Source organism: Neoarius graeffei, chromosome 10, assembly GCF_027579695.1.
Source record: "Neoarius graeffei isolate fNeoGra1 chromosome 10, fNeoGra1.pri, whole genome shotgun sequence".
NCBI lineage: Eukaryota > Metazoa > Chordata > Actinopteri > Siluriformes > Ariidae > Neoarius > Neoarius graeffei.
In genome coordinates, this window is record NC_083578.1 from 26,641,947 (window position 1) to 26,659,470 (window position 17,524).

General features: G+C 42.3%; 1 protein-coding gene across 2 annotated transcripts in view; it reads left to right on the top strand.

The window, feature by feature from the left end:
* gnb1a (guanine nucleotide binding protein (G protein), beta polypeptide 1a) overlaps positions 1-17,524 on the top strand; it is a 42,681-nt gene that overhangs the window by 20,025 nt on the left and 5,132 nt on the right. Inside the window, exons 2-9 of one of the 2 annotated variants that reach the window (XM_060931649.1) lie at positions 5,936-6,048; positions 7,568-7,606; positions 7,729-7,835; positions 9,156-9,219; positions 11,765-11,927; positions 12,197-12,263; positions 12,656-12,857; positions 16,303-16,519. In XM_060931649.1, coding sequence (XP_060787632.1) covers positions 5,992-6,048; positions 7,568-7,606; positions 7,729-7,835; positions 9,156-9,219; positions 11,765-11,927; positions 12,197-12,263; positions 12,656-12,857; positions 16,303-16,519 — 916 coding nt within the window. In that variant the 5' untranslated portion in view covers positions 5,936-5,991. The remainder of the gene's footprint in view (positions 1-5,935; positions 6,049-7,567; positions 7,607-7,728; positions 7,836-9,155; positions 9,220-11,764; positions 11,928-12,196; positions 12,264-12,655; positions 12,858-16,302; positions 16,520-17,524) is intronic. The other variant, XM_060931650.1, reaches the window with a different exon arrangement.

Sequence of the window (17,524 nt, forward strand, 5' to 3'; positions counted from 1 at the left end):
AGTTTTACACAACTTCTCACGACCAAAGTCCGTACACGTGTGCTCGGTTCGCAAGTAAACGCAAAACTGCTCCCAGTCGGTTTGCCTTGAATGACGTCACGACGATTGTCCCCTGGCGGTAAAAGTGCACGTAGGTCAGATGTACCGTAAACACACCTTCGGAACTTGCGCAAACCAGTATATTTTAACCGTTTTCAATTTTAGGGTGCAAATTAGACACCAGGAAGATTGAATTCGCTTTTTGGGTCGTTCTTCTAGAAAATAAAGTTGATATTATACGTTCCACCTCCGACCCTTGCCTATGACCTTTAAGGAATGTACCTTTTAAGCAGTTGCTGGATAAGGTGGGGGTGGGTGTCTCTGAAGGTGACCACACCCTAGTCTCCTTCACCATAGTCCTCATTAGAAAAGCCGTGCTCCGACTCATCCTCTTGAGTATAGAGTCCCATTAGGCTAATCTCCCTGTTAGAGGTGAGTGATATGGCCTAAAAATAGCGTGCTGCCCTCTCTGATTCACATATGTGAAAACACTGCAGCCTGTACCAGTTTCCTATCATTTCTGAGCATGATGTGTTCTCTCTTTATCTATTTAAAAGCTGTGCAATTCTGGAAGACTGCAAAATGTAACGTTCTTGAACGGTGCAACATAAATGTTGCATGATCCTCTGATTTAACATGCAGCATTCAGAGGCTTTTGAGGACGTGGTTTCCTGTGAGAAATCCAGTGCAGGAGAGCTTTTCAACCGTTTATCTTGCAACGTTCATCTGAAGACGGGTTTAAAGATGCACAAATCCATAGTTGCAGAACTCTGAAGCTGTTTTAGCTATTAATTACCATTTTAAAAGACACAAGGTGGTCGTGAAAAGACTAGTGTCTTACATAATGAGTCACTAATGTTTGAGAACAGCTTTGTGTTTTGGGCTACATCCACACGACAACGGCAACGAGATTTTAAAAAAAAATATCGCGTCCACATGGGCAACGGATCAGTAAAACATCAGGTACATATGGCAACGCAACGCTTGCTGAAAACGATGCAATACACATGCCACACCTAGGTGCGCTGTAAGACAGTCCCATCGGAGACACCAGAACAATAGAAGTAGTAAGGACGTATGCACATAAACTATTATGCGCGAGACTTCATATTAGCCACAAAGTCAGAAAAATCTGTTCGTAAAATTACGTTATAATGACCAAATACAATGAAAAGTATTTTTCCAGTCTCACCTGTGAAAGGTAATCACATGTGATCTCGTTTGGACAGTAAACCTGTTGGTACAGTTAAACGCAGCACATGAATGAGGCATCTTTATTCTCCGCTTTGCCCCATCCGATATGGCGGCGAGGATGACGTATGATTCTATGCGGAATGGTCCGGAATAAATTGAATGCAACACGTTGATGGATTAATTTGTTGTTCTACGCCCTTTTTGAGGAATGTATTGTAGGACTTAAACCAACATCTGAAGAGGTGAGATCACTCTTTTTTTTTTTTTTTTTTCCTTATTTTTGCTGGCAGGATTGACTCTGCCCTAAGGGCTATTCTCTCTCTCTCTCTCTCTCTCTCTCTCACTCTCTCTCACTTTGCACCATTACACAATAAATATTCACAGTGAAAATATTTTGTAAGCGCGTTTCATGAACAAATTTATAGGATTTGTTGACAACTCGCATCGAGTTCGTTACACTTCTACCCGGCATGAAGCACATGTGGTTCTGACGTCATCATAAACAAATCCGTTCTACTCATCCAGACGACTTCGCAACGGCGCCGTTGCCAGATTTTTCCACTCTGGAACCCGTTCTCAAAAGATTTCGTTTTGGGGCACCCAAGACGCCGGTGCCGTGTGGACACCAGGCCGCAACGATAAACAATTTTATCAGATTCACCTGAATCCGTTGCCGTGTGGACAGGGCCTTGGTTTAGCTTTGGTCAGCAGTGCTATAGTGGTGTTGTGTATGAAAGTTTTGAACGTGGTAGCAGAGGTAATGTGTGTACAAAAGTAGCTGATTTAGACTTTAAGTGTAGTTGCACCCCCTGTGCAGAGAGGTACAGAGGTTGCTGTAGTGTGATTGAAGGGAAGTCGAGACGAAGGGGGTTGTGAAATTTTTGGGGCATCACAGCTGGCTGGACATGAAAGGGACAAGAACTACTGGGGCAAGGAATTTGATCATATAAAACAATAGATGGTAATGGAGAGAAATGCACTGTTACCCCTTTTCCACCAAATCAGTTCCAGGGCTGGTTCGGGGCCGGTGCTGGTTCACAACTCGTTCAACTTGAGAACCAGTTTGCTTTTCCATAGCTCGCAGTGCTAAGGGAAGGCACATCATTACGTCGCTGTATACGTCAGTTATGTCTGCATAAACCTTGGCGTGAATATCGAAGCAAAAACAACACGGAAGAAGCAGCAACAATAATAATAATGGATGACTTCGCGTTTGTACAGCTGCTGCTTCTCGTCGCTTAAAAATGGCGATCTTTCACGGTCTTGTTATTGTTGTTGGTCTTAACAACTCCGCCCCCCCGCTGACATAAGCGGTTCTTTCTTCTGGCCCAGCAGAGAGTTGGTGCTAGCCTGGAACCGGTTTTTCTGGCCCCAGAGCCAGTTCTTTGTCAGTGGAAACAGAAAACCCGGTTCCAAACTAAGCACTGGCCCCGAACCAGCCCTGGAACTGCTTTGGTGGAAAAGGGGCATGTAAGATATTACACTGTGCCACCAGAACAGCCTTAATTTGAATATTGGATGTATCCGTCTTCTGTGGCTGTGCACAACTTTCTCAAACGTGAAGCTGAAAGTGTGTTCATGGGGCAGACGGACGAAAATTCCTTACAGAAATGACTAATTGTACGCGGTCCTCACCTGACACGTACATCAACGTATACAATGTGCCTGGGTGGAAATTAGCAGCTCAGTGTTCTTGTTAATTTCTACAAATGGAAAAGTCCATGTCATCTGTAGCTAAACAGGTACATTTTAGCTGATTCTGATTTTCCCCTTCTGAGATTTTTTTTTTTTCCCTTGCCTCATTTTTCTTGGTAAACCGTACATGCCGTATGTAATTTTTATAAATGCTGTCTTTCGTTGAAAGAGCCATCTTGGTGTCAGTAGAGTAAGGGTTGATCAATTTCAGAGCACATGTTGGATTTTTTTTTTTCCCTTTCTCCTTCCTCCAAACGCTGATTTTTGGTTTCCAGTCGGCCAGCTCAGCTCTGTTAAGGCATCGCCCACCTCTCTTGTGACCAGAAGGAAGTCTTTTTTTTTTTTTACCAGCCCCATTTCTTTTCTTCCTGCCTACAACAGGACTAAAAAAAAAAATCTCCCCGGCAGCCTATAACTAGGCACTAATATAATCGGAGTCTTTTAGAGAAATAAATGACTGTGGCTCAGGCCTGGACTTTATGCCACCCGTGTGTGTGTGTGTGTGTGTTGCAGGGGCATCATTGTGCGGAGATGACTGAGCTGATAGGCTGTGCTGGAAAATGTGAAGACTGCTTCCACCCTCTCAGCCGAGCCCATCCACCACCTGACTAAAAATAGTGCAGAGAAAAAGAGGAAGGGGAGAGAGGAGGGAGGCAGCGCATAAGAGCTGTAGCTCGTGTCTCTCTCTCTCTCTCTCTCTCTCTCTCTCTCTCTCTCCGCCCCCCCTCCCCCCTTGCTTTTCTCTTTCTCTAGTCTTGGCTCTTTCCTTACTGCTGTCATTTTCCTCTTCTCATTCTCGTTTCTCTTTATTCCTGTACGAACAAAACCATTTCAGCCATGCTATTTCATGGCAAGAACTGCCTAACAATTATCGACTTTGCCTTTTGAGTCCTTCATGCTTTCTTGACTGCAACGTGTGACCAAAATGAACAGGTTTAGTAAATGCGTATTAACCCATCAGCGCTCTAGAAATTCTCAAAATGAAGCACGGACGCTTGATGATCAGCTGTCTTTGTTTGTTTTCAAGGGCTTTGGCTTAAGTTGCCAAGGCAGGAAGGCTATATTCAAGTCATGGAAACCTGGGCAGGAGGGGGCTAACTAGTGCTAACCCTGTTGTGCATCTGATGGTGGAAGAGTATTAGCAATATTAGCGTAAAGTTTTTATCACCTGGATTGTGTTGGGCTTAAGTGGCATTGGCTAAATGCAAACGTATTTAACCCCACTGACCAATCAGCATGTAGCATTCTAGTATAACGGGGTTGGGTGTTTATTGGATAGTGTCCATTCAGAAGGTCTTTGGCTGTCAGGCGTACAGGATTCGTGGCTAAGCATAAAGGGGCAAGGTAAGGTTTGGTCATGCGAGATGTATGTTGGGAATTTGTAGTCTAGTAAGGGATGTTTTTAGTTGGAATGGAGAGCGTTACCAAAACACTACCAACAGCCAGAAAAAGTTAGCTGTTGCAACTAGTCTTTGGGGTTTTTTTTGGTTCCCCTCCCCCCCCTGTTTTTGGGAATGTCTTGGCGCAAAGAGTTTTTGTTGGCGTTTAAGGACTGCTGCTAATTCTTGGTACTTTGCCAACTGGGGGTTCTTGTGGGTTGAGAAGGTTAATTACCAAGCAACCCAAATGATATTTCAAGCTCCAGTGAAAGACGCATCTTTCAAGTATGTTGGGTTTGTTAGAGAGAGCATTAGCGTGTTTGTCATCGTCGTCTTTTTCTGTTCTAGCAGTGAAGCGGCACTGTGCGAGTGAAAGTGTTGGCAGTAAGCGTGTTTGCAGTTGGATTTGGGTCAGCAGAAGTGTCACTCCTTTTAGGATCATCAGCAGATTCAGTGTTAACCGGATTTGTGTGGACGAGCTGAATTAAGTGTCCCTGGATTACTTGTGTGACTTTGGAGGGAAGGGAAAGAGGACAGTAGCCACAGCTGCGTAGAGCTTTGACGTCCTGTCAGGGCTGTACACTTTTTTTTTTTTTTTCTCTTTAACTGTACATTCACTTTTCTTGACCAGTTTGTTCCACTAGATTTTTTTAAAAAATTTTTATGTTAAACCTTTGGGCCTCCTTTTTCCTTTTATCTAAGGGTATGTTATGAAGTCAGTTAAGTGCTTTGCCACACGTACAGAACGGATTAAAACTCCTCCTGCGCTTGAGGGTGGATATAACGCTCTCCAGGATACCGTGATTTTTGTAGCACCGCTAGGTCGCGTTTTAAACGAACAAGAACCAAGCTTTATCTAGCACTATGCTGTAGGTTTCCCCAACGGTGGCTACGTTTACCTTAAGACGAAGGTTGAGTTAGCTACATTTTAACACAGCGAAGCTGGGAAGCCAGATGAATTTTCTGTGGGATCTGTCCGTCTCGATTTGTAAATAGCTTTCTCTCTGCACCAGCACCGAAATGGTGATCTTTAGTATGGGCTGCTGCAGAACCCTGTTGCTTAGTAACAGCTTCATGGGTTGGCAAGGACACACGCCAGCAGAGAGGGGGAGGGAGATGGAGAGTGAGCGTACAAGTGTACCATCCCTGGATTAGGTTTTGTTTTTTTTTTTTAAATTATTATGGCACGTTTATTGCCATTGCTTAGCCTGATGGCTAAGCTAGTGGAGTTTAAAGCTGTGTGTGGGACTGTTGGGCCTCACCGTGGACCTGTAAATTATGCGCTCTTCACACAGCACTGCTACATTTTCCCCACAGTAGAATATGCTTGCTGTGATGTTTTGCTAAGTATCACTTTAGAGCTTTGTATAAATCTTTTTTAATTGTATTTCTGAAAATTGCCAGGGTGTTTTTCGTGGCTGGGGACTGAAAATTCTTTCACAAATGGTAAAGTGCTTTTATTAAGGCTCACCATGCATAAACTAATTGAAACGACAAAGGATAGATTAAGTTAAAAGGATTTGACTGGCTGTTCTTACTGACCGCTGTATCTCCTGAAGCTTATGCTGCAGGCTTAACCTCACCTTCTCGCCCTCTCTCCCTCTCCTCTCCTTTTCTGTCGCTCTCAGATCAGTGAGTGACCCAGCGCGAGGCAGGAGTGAAGCGTACCATTTAGAAGAGGAAAATGAGCGAACTCGACCAGCTACGTCAGGAGGCTGAGCAGCTGAAGAACCAGATCAGAGTGAGTCCGTACACAGCACAACATGTCCAGGATGCCATTGGGGTTTTCAACAAGAGAATGCTTGGCGTATATGCATAATCGGCATGTAATTACTGTCATAACTGTGCTCACTGTGTGTGTGTGTGTGTGTGTGTGTGTATATGTATATATATATATATATATATATATATATATAAATAAAAATGGGTGAGGCACAACTGCATTTTTAACGACTTGTGTATTTAAAAGTAATAACAGGTTATTTCTGTTTTGTTGATTTCCTTTAGCAATATGTTGATCTTGCTTTAAATGCAAGTCTATATTAATGCTGATAACCTTATTTTGGTGAGAAGAGTTCAGGTTTTCTGGCTGAGGCCCATGTGTTTGTTAGCACTGGAATACAGGGTTAGTCAAAATTATGTGAACACTTAAATGGTTTCTACCATTTATTCACAAAATGTGCAAGATGATTTACAGGATGGTCTCAGCCTGTTCACCATCGTGTTCAACACAAACCAGCGAGCAACAGTACCATTTTAAAGAAGAATAAAAATAATCCATTAATGTTAACGTTCATTTAGTATTTCAAATAAACTTGAACTTTGACGGAGAAATGAGCAGCATTATTTTTTTTTGTTGTTGGATTCCAGACCACATTGGCCTCGCTGGCAATGAACAGGCAGACTGTGGCCAAAACGGCCTTCTTTAGAGGTCCCTGAATGTAAAATCCTGACCCCAGACCTCCACTGGCATCTTTGTATTTTAAGGAAGTGGCAGACTTGAATCGGATGAAAGTCTTGACATCAACCCTGCCATCAATAAGACGCGTCTTAAATTCTCATTTCAAGCCAGACACGATCAAGTGGTGTATACCAGGCGTTGTCTTGGTCATTCACGGCTCACCCATGGTTTTTATTAAAGGGTGAAGAACCACCACCACCACCACCACGCCATTCTGTCGGGCTCTGACAATTGAGCATATTTTACTTTGTCCTGGCCTAAATGCTACAAAGGACCAATTTTCTTCTCAAAGTACACAAGGTACCACTACAACGTTTGAGAATTTTTATCGCCTGCGTACCCGAATTGTATTTATTTATGTAGCTTTATTTGTTTTAATTATTTATTTATGAAGACCTTTTATAATACCTTTTAGAAATGTGCTTGCCGTGAAATAGCCTTAGGTGCTGACGGGGCATAAAAAAAAAAACATGCTCACTATTTTTGGTGATATTTATTAACAAGGTTGTTGGTGGTGTACGAGGCTTCATTAGAGCATCACTGTCGTAACAGCCGTGGAAGGAGTAAACTGAAGTGCTACAGGTTCTAAATGTACAGTTAATGTTGTAACTTTTACATCACACTCTTGACATTGCTCACTACTTGTTTGCAGGATTAGAAAGACCTTGAACGTTTCAGTGATAAAGAAAACTACAACTGGAATGTAAATGTGGCACATAAAATTGCATACTGCAAGTAATATGAACTAATAGTGACAGTTCTGTAAGCTGATAGCTTCTGTTTGTTGTTTTTTTTTAAGGATGCAAGGAAAGCATGTGCGGATGCCACCCTGTCTCAGGTGAGCGTCTAACCTCCTCCTCCTGTGAATTAGTACTTTTTAAAGAACGTAACTGTTTGATAGAATTTAAATTGTAAACAGTATTTTTGTCATGACTTTCGTATATTTGTGTACATGCACAGATTACAGCCAACATCGACCCAGTTGGGCGAATTCAGATGCGTACCAGGCGGACACTGAGAGGTCACCTGGCAAAAATCTATGCCATGCACTGGGGCACTGACTCACGGTAATCTCACTCGAGCTGTGTACTGAACACCAGACCCATTTCAGCAATGGCTAGATCTAGTCCCCTTCCCCGTTTTTTGTTTTAAACCACTTGCAATGAGATTTTTGGTGAATGGAGATGCAGTTTATAGCAAGGCTTTGGAAATATAATTATAAAACGAACTGTTCTGGGTGTGCGCTCCTGCAAGGGAGAGCTCGTTACACACCACACACATGCGCACACTGGTCTCCAGGAGGTTAATTGGGAGGCTGCAGGTGAAGTTAGGCCCCAGAGACTCCCTGTGTGGTTTGTCATACTACTTAACAGAGCAAAGCGGATTCCGCACGTTCTGCCAAAATGGCTATTCTTTTGACCCGCTGTTCGTTTTGAAGGACACGAAGCAGTTGTCGGTCTGGATTCTTCAATGTGCACAACAATATCTTCTTCTGTTCTGTATGAGGTTGTAGCTTTGTAACTAATTGCGTCCTTCAGAAGTTTGGTTATTTTTCAGAATAAGCAGCATGAAGCTATTTGGATTACGTACCAAACGCATCTCGGAACATTTTAGCTAGCTTGTTTTGGGTCTTATTGTTACTTTCGTCATTAATCAGTAGATGTAACTGAACATGGGTAATCTACTGGCGCAGAAAGACTCTAATTCCACTCCCCGGTTATTAGGTTGGGCTCGGACAGCAAGATAATGCCGCGCAATCTCAACTAAGCATCTTATGTTCCAGCTACAGTGAGTGTAGCTTAGTACTGTCCACGAAGTTGCAGCGAGTTGACATTTCTCATTATATTTTCACCGTTTCTTTTCTGTTTGAGGTGGTATGCAATTAGTGTCCTATCTTGTTTTTTAATTATTGGTTTTCCCCTGGGTAGGTGGAGCACATATGGCATCATACTGAATCCCTGTGGAAAGTTTACGTTAACTCTCCTGATAGCAAAACGTAGTCATGGTCACATCGTCTCCACCTCTCCCATGTGCCAAAAAAAAAAAATTCCAGATCGTTTTGTTTATTCAAATAAGTCAGAAGGAATATGTATACAGACTATGTGGTGGTGATTTCTCTGGCGGTGGTTTGAGATAATCTTATCAGGGTTTAGTTCAACCGCAAAGAATCCAGGGAATATCTCGCACTTGTATACTCATGAAAGGTCCAGAGGCCCCAGGCATGAATGCAAATGGGGTTACATATGAAGTTGACATTAAAATAATTTAAATTAGTTGAAATGAAGTATTATGTCCGTGTTACCAGGTATATTTATGTTCAGAATGCCCCACACAGTATGAGAGACTGCTGTTCATCTTTGTGGTTCCCCCCCCCCCCTTCTCTGCAGACTCCTCGTCAGTGCCTCCCAGGATGGTAAACTTATCATTTGGGACAGCTATACCACAAACAAGGTGAGCCTGATTTCCTGAAAGCCTGTTCACCTCCACTGTTAGTTAATAGGCATGTCTTTTTCTAAAAACAACCTTGTTTATGGTTTCTGATCTTATGGCAAACCGTGCTTAAAATTGTATGGCTTTCATCACTGAGCTCTTCACATGAACAGCGTCTTATTGTGCAAGTTATTGTAGAGCTTGTAAACTATAAAGTTATAAGATTTTGATCAAAATTGATTGCCACAATTTTTGTTTAAGGGTTGTTTTACAATCAGGGTACGCAAGCTAAAAATCACATTTAACACTTATTATCTTCAATATCAAAAGGCTTGACTAAATAAACTCGGTTGTTTATTGTAGCCCTGTGATAGCTCTATTTACCATGCAAAAAAAAATTGGTGATAACATTATTTTTGGTGAATGTATGGCAATATATGTCATATATTTAGCAAAATTACTTGTCATTTAGAAAAAGTGCTTTTTTGACCACAGGTAGCTCCAAAAGGGATGCACTTAAATCATTCTTTATACCATAAAACAAATATACTCAACAAAAATAAAAACTGGGGCGGCACGGTGGTGTAGTGGTTAGTGCTGTCGCCTCACAGCAAGAAGGTCCTGGGTTCGAGCCCTGGGGCTGGCGAGGGCCTTTCTGTGTGGAGTTTGCATGTTCTCCCCGTGTCCGCGTGGGTTTCCTCCGGGTGCTCCGGTTTCCCCCACAGTCCAAAGACATGCAGGTTAGGTTAACTGGTGACTCTAAATTGAGCGTAGGTGTGAATGTGAGTGTGAATGGTTGTCTGTGTCTATGTGTCAGCCCTGTGATGACCTGGCGACTTGTCCAGGGTGTACCCCGCCTTTCGCCCGTAGTCAGCTGGGATAGGCTCCAGCTTGCCTGCAACCCTGTAGAAGGATAAAGCGGCTAGAGATAATGAGATGAGATGAAAAATAAAAACTTTACACTCGTTTCAAAGTCAATAATTTGAACATTTTGGAAAATAGGTTTGAAATAACGATTGTATTCAATTATCGTCATTAAAGATGCTATAGCATACAGATCATGTTTGTCATGGAATCGGTTCCGCCGGAAATGCGACGGCAATGTCTATGATCAAAAACTGAGAGTCACAACTTAATGAAATCATGTCAATATCGGGTGTGTCCTCCATGGGCGTTCACAACTGCGATACAACGCCTCCTCATGGATTGGATGATGCGTCTGAACACAGCTTGGGGAATGCGCCGCCATATTTGTACCAACATGGCACCAAGCTCCTGCAAGTTCTGTGGAGGGTTCCTTACGGTCGGCTGTGGTGCCAGTTTGATGGAGACGTGTCTGGAGATTATGGATGGTCTGTCGACTGCATCCCATAACCCTCGCGACGTCAGTGACGGATGTTCCCGTGTTCAGCATGCCAATGGCACGTTCACGCTGAATGTTTGACAGTCGTGGCATTGCAAATTAACGAATAATTAACCATAAAACCTTGTTTTTCTGAGATGACCCTTTACTCTGCTACCGTGAGATCAATTGCACGTGTATCAATAGGTCACGTCACGTGAAAACGTGATTTTAGTGTGCAGTGCTCTCGCACGTGCTACATAGGCCCGACCAGTAGAATGAATGTGTGACGTAATGCCCTTGACAATGCATTTAACCATAATCACAACAAGAACTCTTTCGAGAAAAGTTTCTGAACACTATTTGAAAAATAATGAGTGTTAAGTTTTTATTTTTGCTGAGTATATTTGGTTCCATATCATTGGAAACATAGTTAAGTTTTAATGTTGAATGCCAGTAAGTTTTCAGACTATTTTGATCAAATTAGTATGTAATTGTGTCAAAAAAAAAAGTCCTCTCCGAGACAGCTAATTTTTCAATATAAAATAACATATCTAAAATGATTATTTTCATCCTAAAATGTGGTCAAGATATTGGGACATAAATATTAGAGACAACTAACACACAGCTTACAGCCTTATATTTAAAAGCACTATGGAAGGAGTGGATTCTGAATTGTCAAAAAAAAAAAAAAGTCCTCTCCGAGAATCACTTCATTTGTTTCTCCCATCTTATAGCAGATTACACAAAACTACCATACACATATGTCAAAAAATTACCTGAAATCTGTTCTTTAACTTGTCCTTCACTTAAAAACTGGTACAAGAACCAGTTTGAATCAATTTGAATTTTGGACCCCTGTGACACAAACTTTGTACCCTGATTTGTAAAACAACCCATAACTGTTTAATGAATAGACTTGAAATTATTGCAATTCAGGTTATTTTTGAGTATTGGTTTTCAAAAACAGCCTCTCGTGCACATTGTAAACACTGTTATTTTTAAAACGATGAATCAATTCAGTCCTAATAAATATTCCACCATGTTATACAACTAAATGTAGGCGATCCATGGGAATGGTGGGTTGTGAGTTAATGCACCAGAGTAAATACAAACTGACGTCTAATATTTAGTCAGTTTATCTTCACCATAACTGCAGCCATCTAGGTTTGTTGTGTTCCCAAATACGATTGATTTTGATTATACGAGCGCTCCTGTTTATAGGTGCATGCCATCCCACTGCGCTCCTCATGGGTGATGACGTGTGCGTACGCTCCGTCTGGCAACTACGTGGCTTGCGGTGGCCTGGACAACATCTGTTCCATTTACAATCTGAAGACGCGTGAGGGCAATGTCCGTGTGAGCCGTGAGCTGGCTGGCCATACAGGTTCGTGTGTGGTGCTTCTAAGCAAGCAGTGATAAGTTTGACATGTTCAGGTCACTAATGTAGCGGAGGAATTATAAAATGAAGCCCTCCGATCGGCCACCAGTGACTGATTTGATTCATGAAAGGTTTTATGGGTTAAATCCGGTGGAGCTGGCCAAACGGTGATCTTGTACTGTGGACTTTTTAAGACCGGATTTAAGCACGATCGTAGCATAGCATACTACACTCGTCGTCCAGTTGTATAATTTTGCCTTGTGTTTTTTGCACAGGTTACCTCTCCTGTTGTCGTTTCCTGGACGACAACCAGATTGTCACTAGCTCAGGCGACACCACCTGGTGAGTTGGGGGTAGTGCACCAGCACTGCTGCTTTAGCCATTTGCATCAGACACAGACACTTGCATAGACTCACATGATGCTCTGACTGGGCAGACGGCTGTATGATGATGCAAGTCCTTATATCTGACGTTGTGAATAATTCACACAAGCAGCTTTCTTGCTTCATCCTTCTACTAGGGGAAAAATGTATGTCCAATTTCCAGATGTTTACTTAACATGGCTTCATTGAGCAGGCCTTTAGGATTTAGGTGACTAGGATAATTTGCTTCAGTATTGACTCTTGCACAGCAGATCATCAGGACTGTCAAAATAGTTTTTTTGTTTATTCATTGAAGAAATGTCTGCAGCGCACGTTTGGTGCTGTAACTAATCCTGATTGTTGCGTCTGCAGTGCTCTTTGGGACATTGAAACGGGGCAGCAGACGACCACGTTTGCAGGTCACACCGGGGATGTGATGTCTCTGTCTCTGGCTCCAGATGCGCGCCTGTTTGTCTCTGGCGCTTGCGATGCCTCTGCTAAGCTTTGGGATATCAGAGAGGGCATGTGCAGACAGACCTTCACTGGCCATGAGTCTGACATCAACGCCATCTGTGTATGTATCACACACATGCAGTGTTCGGAATTTCTCCATTGTCTACGCCAAAGTGTCATGAACGTTACATTGCTCACTAATAGGAAATGTGATGGGATTCAAGCAAGTTATTTCCCATAATACAAGCAGAACTGAAGGCAAATTTATCATCAAAATTCTATCGATCTCATTTTATTAAGTATAGGAATGCATTTTTGATCGCTATTTTGTCACTGCTATAGCAAGTTATGAGTTTGAAATACGCCGTGTAATATATCAGTCCGTATGTCAAAGCAATGGCCGTAAACGAGATTCGCTGAGACCTGTGCGAGACATTGTAGGACGGAAGTAAAACGTACAGCGGAAATCAAAGTGACCAACATCTGTCAGTGTTCCATGTCGGAAATCGTTCACTCGTTCACTACTCCCTATATGAAGAATTACTATATAGAGGACTATATAGTGAGCTCAAATGGGGGGGGGGGGGGGGGTGCGCTTTAGGACACCAGTCTGTCGTGGTGGTATTGAGGTTTTTCACCTGACGTCACAGGGTCACGTGACGCCCCGGTCCGCCATTTTGAAGGTCAAGCTAGCTAATGTCAACATCATCATAGCTGGTATGTTACTGTAGCAATGTTTACGTTCAGTCATTTGGATGACTGTTAAAACCTTTCAGTCTCAAGTTTTTCCTTTACTGGATTTACTAGTTTACTGTAATTATGATCCAGCAGCTATTTACACCGGATCCAGTATAAATAGCTGCCGGATCATAATTACAGTAAACTAGTAAATCCAGTAAAGGAAAAACTTGAGACTGAAAGGTTTTAAGTCATCCAAATGACTGAACGTAAACATAGCTGGTATGTTACTGTAGCAATGATGTTGTTGACATTAGCTAGTGCTAACAGCTAGTTGCTAGTACACTGCTACAACACAGACACCGACCCTAATAATACAGTTCTTGGTCATTACCTGGTAACAGCAAATTTATAACGGGCCATGTCTCAACAGACTAAAGTTATTTCAATGACATTTAATAACATTTTGTTTATCCTGAGGACCGAAAGTAAATGAAAATGTGAACAAACCTTAGCTGTAATCAGATGGCGACCACCGGCTCCAGGGACGACCCGCTGATGTAGGCATGTTACCCAGCCTGACACAAAATATTTGTAGGTATCTAAACTCTTGTACGCTTTCAGATCAATACCTGTGTATGGCGATGGGTTTTTAACGACATAGGTATACAGATCATGTGGGCCGAAGTCCGGTAAAGACGAGGGCTTCGTGTACTTCCGTACGTCAGTGAGCAATCCTGGTGGAAGCAGGTAAACGTCGTTCTCTAAGCCTGCTAACCTCAATTTTTGCAAATACCTCTCCCTCTGCTCACCCTGTAAATGCCCTACGTCGCTGGATAGTGAAGGTGTTTTCTGCGTTTCGCTCCTTTTTCTTTTATGTTTTTCGTTTGTCGCCTTCCTCGCATACAAACTGATTCGAGCAGTGACGTCCAAAATGGCAGCCTCACATGACTTGGTCATGTGGGTGAAAAACCTCAATTTACGTCATTACTGTCGCACAATTAAAATGTGCCGGATCAGTCGGCTGGTGGGTTTTCAAAATAATAAATACGTGTTTTTGTGATGAATCCATATTATACTGAGCGCATTTCCCACATTAATCAATACAAAGTACCTGCATCTTTTTTTTTTTTTTAAATCAAGGCTGAGTACTTTCTTCTTTGCTACTGCCTTTTATTAAATCAAATTTGAGACTTTTTTAAAAAAAATTTTGATTTCTTTCAGCGCGATGGCAAAAAAAGACGCATGCGCTCTATTTTGAATGCTGATGTAATCAAGCCGGAAGGTTTTTGATAATCGGGAAAGTTTAAAAAAGTAGGCAGTAATCGTCATTTAAACTCGTTTTTGTGCAATATTTTGTTTGGAAAGCGGGTTTCAAAATGGCGGCACTGACACTTCACATTTCGAAGTCTTGTGAAGATCACGCGGATAAGCGACGCCTGCCGTGGACCAAACGAACTAGGTTCAACACGGCTAAAAACCGAATAGGCCGATAAGTATAATATTTAATTGCAATTAGTCGCCAATACGAGTCACGATATAAGGTTACTGAAACCGAAAACATAATTGAATAACACGTTAATTAAGAAATAAAGCAAGTTTAAAAATAACTTCAGTTCCCCCTTTTAAAGATCATGACTGATTTCTGACATCCATTTTTTTAAGGTAGTTTGTCATCTCAAATCTAAACCAGCCGTCTGTCTTGTGGCCTGGATGAACAAGTGAGTGAATCAGCTTTCGTGGAAAATTTGCTGATGCGCTTTCAAACGCTACATTCAGTGGGATGAGTGTGTAGGCAGGAATTTTCCCGGTACGGAGTACTGCGATGGCCTCATACTAGAACCAAGTTTGAGTTCCGTGTGCAAGGGCGATATTTATGCTGTATACCCTTTCTCTTTCGTAAGAGAGCCAGGTAACTGTCTGTCTTGCTGTGTACAGTTGAATTTATCCACAACTGAATTTGGATGCACCGAATACCCTTTTTTTTTGTGTACACTGAAAAGCCTTCACCCAGAATTGGAGTGTATATTTCAAGCTAGACAATAATGAACAAGTGTCGTTGTACTGATTAAGGGGGGGAGCTGCTAATGACTATCCTAGCATACTGCACTGTGACAGGACTAAGTGATAAACAAATATTGATCAAATATTTTCCAATGCGCTTTTTTTTGGCTTGTTTTATGCACACCTAACAGCTGCTATTGATTGATCATTCAACAGATTGACGTGAAGTGTTAGAAATGGGAACAGTCTGTATGATTTGGCAGAGAAGAGTAAGACTTCCATGACTGCATTGGTTCTACTCTTAACTATAGGCCACGTTGTTTCACGCCCACTCACTTTCATTCAGAAGCAGTGAATTAAAAAGGCGCGGAAGTGCCGGAGCCGACAACGACCTGGTTAGGATGTTTTACAGCAGTATTTCTGAAATTGCGGAGTTGCAGCATACAGCACTGAGCCACTAGTAAATAGCAAGCAAGCTTTCCTTTCTGTCTCCCAGTGATGACTGTACACAAAATCTACTTATTAGCGCCCCCTGGTGGAGGCGACCAGTCATATTTACCCATTTAACCGAGTCCAAGTCAGTGATGATCAAATCCTGGGCCAAGTTTCACCATCATTGGCCACGCCCTGTTCTGCAGTCAGTGTGTTCTTCAAGCAGCATTGCTTGGACGCTACTTGTGAGGCATGGTTGGATTTTGAGTGCCTTGACTTGTATGTTAAATGACCAGGCTCTAAAAATGATGCTTGAGTACATGCTAATTAGTTTGTCATTTTGGGCAAAGAAACAGCTTCACCAAGGAAATTCAGAAAAAAAAAAAAACCAACCCTGTGCTTGTAGTTATGTCTCTCTGTGTGTGTGTGTCTCTCTCATTCCTCTCCACCAGTTCTTCCCCAATGGGAATGCGTTTGCCACAGGCTCAGACGACGCCACCTGCAGGCTGTTTGACCTGCGTGCCGACCAGGAGCTGATGGTGTACTCGCACGACAACATCATCTGCGGCATTACCTCGGTGGCCTTCTCCAAAAGCGGCCGTTTGCTGCTCGCCGGCTATGACGACTTCAACTGCAACGTGTGGGACACCCTCAAAGCAGACCGTGCAGGTCAGCGCGAGGAACGCTATAGACTTGGCTTACAAGGTTGTGTAAGGGGATTCTGAAGGATGTCGTGAATGACGAAGGAACGGGAAGTTTGATATTCGAAAAGCATTTTTAGGTCCATTAGAAACCTTAATGGAGCTAATACTGTATTACAAGACCGAGTCGAGATAAACCAAATATAGGGTTGTAATAAAGGGTATACATTATGTGCAGTACTTTAAGGGGATATCGATCATATTCAGACCACAATCGATGACGGAAATGCATCTGCTGATGCTGATTAGATGCCATCTATCGGAAGAGCCGCATGCTCCGATTTTAAAACGTGTTCTTTCTGCTAGCGCATGAAGCCGGAAGTAAACTCAGATTTTCATTTGAATTGCCCCGGTACTGGTTAGGAAACGATGGGATCGCTGAACTGTAAAATTTCACGAGTGCAGAACCTTAACCAATCCCTCCAGTCTTTCTCACCACATTGGAGTTGTTAAAAGTATAATCGAATGTGTTGATCAACTTACTTGAGCGCCAGCAGAATTCTGAAGACTTCCGTGTTTATTAACAGAGATGTGCATTATTTCCAAACCCTCGAGCATTTTCCTAGCTGCAAGTCACACACACCTGCCCTTTTATCTCCTCGGTCAACCAGCACATGAATATTTATTTATTTATTTATTTATTTATTTTTAAATTGCATCTCCATGAATTATGTACACCACCAGAAAGCATGAAATGGAGATCAAATTCGGTGACCTACCGTAGAAGCGCTTCCTCAGAGACACTCATGAGATCAGCCAATAGCTAATGTGTACGTTTACGGTTGTTTATTATAAAAGGTAAGAAGTTTTAATGATCTGTGCTCTCCAGTTACACGTTGAACATGGTGAAGTGATCTGGTTGTGAAAATGGAAGTAGTTTGCAGTAAAGCTCCGTATGTCAGATGGGCTTTAAACATGCTTCTTGGTTACAAATGGCACAGTTGGTACGACCCCGATTCCAAAAAAAGTTGGG